This window comes from Nicotiana tomentosiformis, chromosome 11 (genome assembly GCF_000390325.3).
Source record: "Nicotiana tomentosiformis chromosome 11, ASM39032v3, whole genome shotgun sequence".
Taxonomy (NCBI): domain Eukaryota; kingdom Viridiplantae; phylum Streptophyta; class Magnoliopsida; order Solanales; family Solanaceae; genus Nicotiana; species Nicotiana tomentosiformis.
The window spans coordinates 35,328,232-35,336,630 of record NC_090822.1 but is presented as its reverse complement, the minus strand read 5'-3'; the positions used below and the strand labels follow the sequence as shown (position 1 = coordinate 35,336,630).

Below are 8,399 nucleotides of genomic sequence, written 5' to 3'. Positions count from 1 at the left end.
CCGGCCACTCATATAAATGGTTATCTACCAAGATATTCAGGATTGTCTCATTTCTTTCTACTCTAGATCGTGCCATGAAACCTAGAGCAATAGGTAGCCTTTTGTTCCTGTCGAATTCCAGACGTATCGAATGCCCAAATGACGGGCAGGGAAAACCCAAGTCCTTGAGAGGTTGTTGAAAGTGGGATACAATGGATAGTTGTACATATTAGAGCATAACCTTATTAGAAAGTACAAAAGCAATTATCATGTTTTATGGTTATTAGTTTACCTCAGTTACCAGTTATGTAGTCTTTCAGTTAGCAGGTTTATGGTTATTCAGTATGCTAGTTATTGGTTATTCAGTTACCAGATCTCCAATTTTCAGTGTATCCAAATTTTGGTGACTTGTGAGTATACAATGATGCCTATGGGTGATAAAATAAAATGTATGTAACAGTGATTATATTGAAATCATCGGATGGTGCAGAAAGTGATTTATCAGATAATGGTATACTCTGAAGGACAAGTTTATGTATGGCAGTGTATCCGTATGTGTTTTACCTCATAGAGCAATTTTATTTTAATTATTAGAAATGAAACTACAAGTTGGATAATGATAATTCAGATGTCAGACCCTACAGTGCAACAAGTTAAGAATTTGACCGTAACTGGCATAACATTGGTCACTATAGTTTTGGACAGAAAAGAGCCTAAGGGCAAAATAAATAGGGGCCAGAGATGTTTAGTATTACCAGAGATGTATTTTTCATACTACTCATGCATATGACTAAGAAAATATGATGTACGAAATGAGAACCAAGAGCAACCGCTATTGCATTTTAGGGAATGATTTTAAGTTGTTCAGATTTATTTATATTAGAACTAGAAAGTACCACATTAGTAAGTTACTATCAGAAGCAGCTGTTATTGTGAGATAAAGGATATGATAGTCCCCTTTAGCTTATGTGACTAAGTGTCTATCTCGGATGTTTATAGTCTGATATAATTTTGAAGTGTATAGAGAGTTTGGGATCAGATATTCCAACTTTGTTTACGACAGATGAAATTTCCGTAAGTGTGATATGTGTATATAGTTCAAAAAAGGATAGTAAGTAAGTTTTGTGTAGATACAACAAATTTGCAATTTCAACAGAGCTAGTAGAGGTACAATTTGATTTACTTAGTCAAGTTAACACTAGTGAGTGGGTAGCAGTTTGAAACACCGAACGTGTGTTAGAACCCGAAGAGTTTAAGTTAAACCCGAAGTACAGTGGCGTGGGGAAAACAATCAGCTAGCAGCAAGAGAGCAAACTACAAAAGAATAGCCTTTAGGAATTATCGAAATGTGGTTTCCCCAAGATTGACAGTGTGAGCAGAGTTAAAGTATTAAGATTGTGTATGATAGTTGTGAATACATTAGCTTTATGTTATGGAAGTAATTTGGTTTTTCATAATAAGAGAGATTGCTTAGAAGTATGTTGGAAAATGAGTCATCATTGACACAAAGTGCAGAGAATTGCAGAAGGTAAGGAAAGTTGTTCGGATCTAACAAAAGAGAAGGATCCGCATGTACAAGAACTTAACCTTTGGTCTAAAGGGGGGAGATGTGAAAATCGTTAGTAAGTCCAGTTGGAGATTTTAACCCACATGGTTAGTATGGGGTAGAAAAACTATACAATCATGTCCAGTTATGTATTACGACGGTATTGCCATTGCACGAGACTCTAATCTTCGGAGTATTGGTCAAAGACTTGGGTCACAACAATGCTATAAGTGTTTTTAGGAATTACCTTAAAAATATAATCAAGTATGGGAAGTATAGCTCATGATTGAGGCAACAAAGAGAACTTTGGTGAAAGACGTTCACTACTTAGCTAAGGTAGGAGTTCGACTTTCGGAAACCAAAGTTAGTGGAGTTGTTGTCCAGAACAGGACTTGTTCCTCCTTAGTAGCAGAAGTGAAGGAGAAATAATTTGATGATCCCTACTTGTTGTAGCTGACAAAAGGGATTTATAAGCATAAGACGATGACTTTTGAACAAAGGGGGAGATGATGGTACTTTGAGGTATTATGTGTTCCAAACATAGATGGACTTAGAGAGGGAGGATCATGTTAGGGCCCATATTTCCAGGTATTCTATCCACCCAGGATCCCCAAATATATATCATGCTCAAGGAGATTTATTGGTGGAACGACATAAAAAGGAACGTCGCAGACTTTGTTGCCAAGTGTATGAATTGTCAGCAAGTGAAAGTTAAGCAACACAAATACTAGTGTTTTACCACAGAATATACATATCCTTTAGTGGAGATCATAAGTATGGACCTTATAATAGGATTATCTTGCATATTTTAAAAGCATGATTTGTATGGGCGAAGGTGTAGATCACCAATTGGTTGGTTTGAAGTCGGCGAAGCATAGTTGTTGGGATCAGATTTGGTCAATCAGGCTATGGAGAAATTCAAGTTCATTCAATAGAATTTAAAGACGGCTCAGAGTCACCAAAGGTCCTATTCAGATGTGTAGCGTTGGGACTTAAGTTGATAATTGGTTTTTCTGAAAGTTTTGCCCATGAAAGGTGTTATAATATTTGGGAAGAAAGGAAAGCTCAGTCCCATATACATCGGGCCAAATAGGATCCTATGAAGGATCGGGCAAGTAGTTTACGAGTTAGAGTTGCCACCAGAATCGGTAGTTGTACACCCAATATTTCACGTGTCATGTTATAACATTGGAATTTTCAGTATTCAGATCTCATGTCACGATATTTATGTTCCCAGTATTCAGATATCATGTTAGAACATTTATGTCTGTTCAGTACTCAGATACTCATGTCAGTCCAGGACTCAGATATTCATGCCAACTTAGTACTCAGATATTAATGTCAGTTCAGTAATCAAATATTCACGTTAGTTCAGTACTCGATTATTCGTGCCAGTTTAGTATTCATATATCCATGCTAGTTCAGAATTCACGTATCCGTAACAGATATTCATGTATATGTTTCATGTTATGCATTTTATGATGCCCTTATAAAGCTAGCGTTATGATCTGTTAGCTGGCAGGTATCCTTCTCATTCAGAACTTATATTATAATCTTCATGTCTTTCGGTATTTAGTCATCTCAGTGTTCAGTTAGCTCAGTAGCCATTAAGTTCAGTAGCTATTCAGTTCAGTATCTCAGTACATCAGTAATCATGTATTCATTTAGCTTAGTATGCATGTGTTCATGACATTACAAAGTTCACATGTTTCCATCAGTCCCGTTTAAGGTCTAAGGTAAGCCGTAGTTACAATCAGGACAATCATTCGAGGATGAATGATCCCAAGGGGGAGATAATGTAACACTCAGTAAATCCGGATTAGTTGTGGATGCATTAAATGAGTATTAATGTGACCTTTTAGACATGTGAAGTCCTATCGGGATGAGTGGTGTAAACAATTATTTTAGAATAAAGACCAAGAGTGAGGTGCATAAAATTCAATAGAATCGACTAAGTTTATGGGAGGTACGTCTTATAGCCTGTCAGTGTAAGGCCATAAAAACTCACGGCCATAGACAGTGTAAGGCACTGTCCATGGCATTAACATTAGCGCTCATGACAGTGCAAGGCACTGTAACATCAGCACCCCTGACAGTGCACCGCACTGTAACCTCAATGACCCCAGTGCAAGGCACTGTAACTTCAGCGCCCCAGACAGTGCAAGGCACTGTAGTTTTGGCGCCTTGCATAATTATTTTGGAGCCCATGATGGTGCCTCGTGCCGACGTTATTTATCCGAGCTATTTTTATTTTCCTCCTCAATTTTGGGACATTTTCACTTATTTAAAAGCTCTACCTCATTCCCCCACACCCCAAACACGAAAACCTACTCTAGAATGGGAAGCTCTCAAGAACCCAACTTCCCTAAGGTCCCTCCATCGTCCAAGGTAAGTTTTAATTATGATTCGAAGTTAATTTCAATTCTCCAATACCTTATTAACATGAGTAAATCCTTCCAATCATTAGATATTCGATCGAGACACCGTTGTTGAGAAAGGAAACCCTAGAACTCGGATTCAAGAGGATTGAAATTCAGAAAGGTAATGCTTCTACTCCCTAATCATTTATAGCTATGAATTGATGTGTTTTTGGGAGAATAGTTTATGGGTTTGATAAAGAGAACCATATGAATTATGCTAGGGTTTTGGGTTGTTGACTTAAGATTGTTTTAAACATTTGGGTGATGAGAAATGGTGATATTTACATCTATTTGGGATTTTAGAATCACCTAGAAGTAGTAGAATGAGAACTTGGTGAAAAAAAGACCAATTACTAAGGGCTATGAGGCTTTACGCCCGAAGGGTGTTTGATAGAATTCCTAAGTGACTAAAACATGAGAATTAGTGCTTTTATTGGTTCCTCTTGATATATATTGCCATAGATTATCGTTGAAAGAGGCGACGAAACATTGTGATACGCTTAAAAAGCCAGAGTCAAAGTATGTGAGGCTAACTCTCTATGTTTGGGAATGTTAATGATTCTCCCTACACTACGTTTCTTTTACAACATTATTAATTGCCTCAAAAATATAGTTAAGCTCAATTCCTTGAATAATTGCAGAACTTCTATTCTCTAGCTTCGTAACTCGTTCATGATTTGCATTCTGAACGTTGTGAGCTCTGTGCGTAATCAATATAGACTTGGGTTTGATGCCCATGAGCCTCAGTCTAGATTACTCAGCATGTAATAAACAGTTGAAGTTTCAATTTTCATAATCAGTTCATGAATATATGTCTCAGTCTAGTCCTATTCAGTATTCCGGTATTATGTAACTTAGTGTGATTCAGTATTCCAGTATCATGTAACTCAGTGTGATTCAGTATTTCAGTATGATTCTCAATTCCTGATTTTGAATCCCTGAATGTTGAACACCTGTATTTGGGCCTGAGGCCGCAGTTTACGCTTTATGCATCTTTGGCCCTGAGGCCGTAGTTTATACTTCATGCATCTTTGGGCCTAAGGCCGCAGTTTATGCTTTATGCATTTTGGGCCTGAGGCCACAGTTATGTATACGTATACTTGGGCCCGAGGCCGCAGTTTGTGCACATATATATATTGGGCCTGGGGCCACAGTTTAATATTCAGATAAACAGGTTGTTCATCATTCGGAAGAGGGAGTATTCATATCCTTACTTCCTTTGTTAAGTTCAGTTATCAGTTAACATTTCAGTTTCACTATCAGTAGTTATCATTTTAGTTATCAGTTAATAGTTATCATTTTAGTATCAGTTTCAGCAATTATCATTTCAGTTTTCTGTTATCAATTCTCACTTATCAACTTAGTTCAGTTTCAGCATTTACAATTCTTTCTTCAAGTTATTTGACACACCGGTGCAATTCAAATGTACCAACATCCCTTTTTGCCCAGGCCCTGTATCTCACAGTGTAGGTAATGATTTACAGGTTCACAATTCAAAGCGCTCGGATTTGCATACCAGCTATTTGGTGAGCCCTTGTTCTTTCGACGCATTATCATCACTTTGCAGTCTTTCAGTATATCCAGATAATCAGTCTTTTCATTACTTCATTAGAGGCTTCATAGACTAGAGTAACAGCTAGACAGAGTCACAAGCTCTTCATGTTTAGCAATGTTGACTACAAATATGTTTCAAATTTGTATTAGTGTTTCCACACTTTGATTTATATCTGTCAGACTTTTAGTATATCAGCATGTGTTAGTTTATCCTCCGCATTCAGTGTGTTATGATACCACATGTTGATTTAGCCATCCAGTTGGTTCGCTCGGTCACATGTAGTCAGGTACCGAGTGCAGTGTTACGTCCAGGCCCAGGTTCGGGGCATGATACCCGACAGGTCTGCAAGAAATACATTCGGAAAGTCTCGTACCACCGGAACAGTACCAATGATAGGAGTATCAACACCCACATCCCTCACAAACGCCAAATATACCAAATATCCCTTCCCAACCATCCGTGGGGCCTTCAAATATGAAATCAGTCTACTGGGACATAGTCCACAAAACCTCTCTACTCAATCCTAGGCAATCCTGGCATCGCCAACGTCACTGTCTTAGCGTGACAATCCAGAATAGCATGACATGGGGACATCCAATCCATTCCTAAAATCATGTAAAAATCAACCATACTAAGCAGTAAAAGATCAACTCTTGTCTCCAATCCCCTAATACCTATCACAGACGACCGATACACATGGTCCATAATAATAGAATCACCCACCGATGTAGATACATGAACATGCGTAACTAAGGAATCGCGGGGCATATCCAAATAACAAACAAAGTACAATGATAGATATGAATAAGTGGAACCAGTGTTAAATAATATGGAAGCATCCTTGTGGCACACTGAAACAATACATGTTATCACTGCGTCTAAAGCAACAACCTCTGGCCTGGCGGGAAAAACATAGCATCGAGCCTGAACACCACCTAATCGGCCTCCCCCTCTAGGGCGAGCTCGAGCTGCCTGAGTCCCAACCCGAGCTGTCTGAGCTGGTGGTGAAGTAACTGGTGTAGAAGTCATAGCCTAACCCCTCTATTGAACTGGACCACCCATAAGATGGGGACAATACCTCCTCACATTCCCCAACTCTCCACACTCAAAGAAACCTCGACCCGACAATGGCAACAGGGACTGAATCGGTCCTTGAGAACCAGAATAACCACTAGAAGAACCTGGTACAGATGAACCTTGAACTAATAAAGCACGAGATGAACTCTGAGTTAGGAGCACACTCAAAGATAACTGACCCGAACGAGCGCTGTATGAACCATGGCTAGATGATGCACTACGATGAACCGTATGAGTCATCTGAGCGGACCTATAAGGACGACCCCTGTTGTGGTGGGACTGTCCTCCAGATGAGGCATTGCTGAAACCACCCAAACCACGAGGCCTCTTGGCCTCCCTCTCCTTACGCTCCTGACTGAGAACCAACTCTAGGCGTGTAGCAATATCAGCCACCTCGTCAAACCTCACACCCGTCACAATCTCCCGAGTCATAATGAAATACAGTCCATAGTTGAGGCCATCAATGCACCTCCTAATCCTCTCCCTCTCAGTGGGGACCAACCATACCGCATGATGAGCCAACTCTGAAAATCTCATCTCATACTAGATCACTGACATACCCTCTTGGAGAGCTGCTCAAACTGCCTATACAACTCCTCCCTACGAGTCTGCTGAACAAACTTCTCTAAGAAGAGAATTGAGAACTCATGCCACGTAAATGGTGCGACGCTGACTGGCCTGCTCAACTCATAGGCCTCCCTCCATCTGTAGGCTGACCCTATCAGTTGAAAAGTAGTAAATGACACTCCATCGGTCTCCAAAATACATGCCGTGCGAAGGATCTGCTGGCACCAATCTTTAAAATCCTGAGCATCTCTGACTCGGCCCCACTAAACTATGAAGGCTTAAGCCTCCCAAATTGCTCAAGTCTCTTCTTCTCCTCATCACTCGTAGGTAGGCCAACCTGGGTGCAAGTAGCTACAGCTGGATGGGCTGGTAATACCCCCGGTGTCTGGAGTCCCTGAGCTACCTGCTTTGGAGTACGAGCGGGGGAGTCTTAGCACCTCCCCCCGCCATAGAAGTGGCTGGTACAACCCGAACCGATACCGCCCGAGCAAGGCTCGTGCATACAGTCAATATGTGGGCCAAAGCCTCTTGAAGGCTTGGAATCACAATGGGCATAGCTGGTGCCTGAGCTGGTCCCACCGGCTCGACCATATTTGGTACATGCTCCTGAGCTGGAGCAACTGGTGGCGCCATATGTGTTGCTCTAGCCGCAGTACGTGCTGTACCTCGACCTCTACCGTGGCCCCAGCCTCTCGTGGCCCTAGCTGGTGGTACTAGTGGTTGTTCGCCTGATCCAGTCGCATGTGTCCTCACCATCTATAAGAGAATAGAATAATAGAAGTTTAGTTTTCTGAATCAACAAATCCGCATGACAAGAGTACAAGAAAGTGAAGTTTCTTAAAGGTTTGGTAGCATCTCAAAGATAAGTATAGACGTCTACGAACTGATCCGCAAGACTCTACTAAACTTACTCATGACTCGTGAGACTTAAGTAACCTAATGCTCTGATACCAACTTGTCACGACCTAAAATCCCAACTTGTCGTGATGGAACCTAACACATTACTAGGCAAGCCGAAGATCACATAACAACTACGCATTTGAATTAAAAACATGATTTAATAAGTTCAACAGTGGAAAGTCTCATAAATAACTGATAAAAAAAACTGCAACTCTAGTACAACCATCCAAGAAAATAAAACAATACTAAAATAAAATAAAAGGAAGGAGAATCAAGGTCTGCGAGCATCATAGTAGCTACCTCGAAGTCTCCGAATATGTACTAGCACCACCCAAGCAATCACTGCATCCAGATG

General features: G+C 40.5%; 1 protein-coding gene across 1 annotated transcript; it reads right to left on the bottom strand.

Moving 5' to 3' along the window:
* Positions 1-6,541: 6,541 nt before the first annotated feature.
* Positions 6,542-7,114, bottom strand: LOC138901249 (uncharacterized). The gene has a single exon (XM_070188998.1). The coding sequence runs from the start codon at positions 7,112-7,114 to the stop codon at positions 6,542-6,544; it is 573 nt and encodes a 190-aa protein (XP_070045099.1).
* Positions 7,115-8,399: the final 1,285 nt, after the last annotated feature.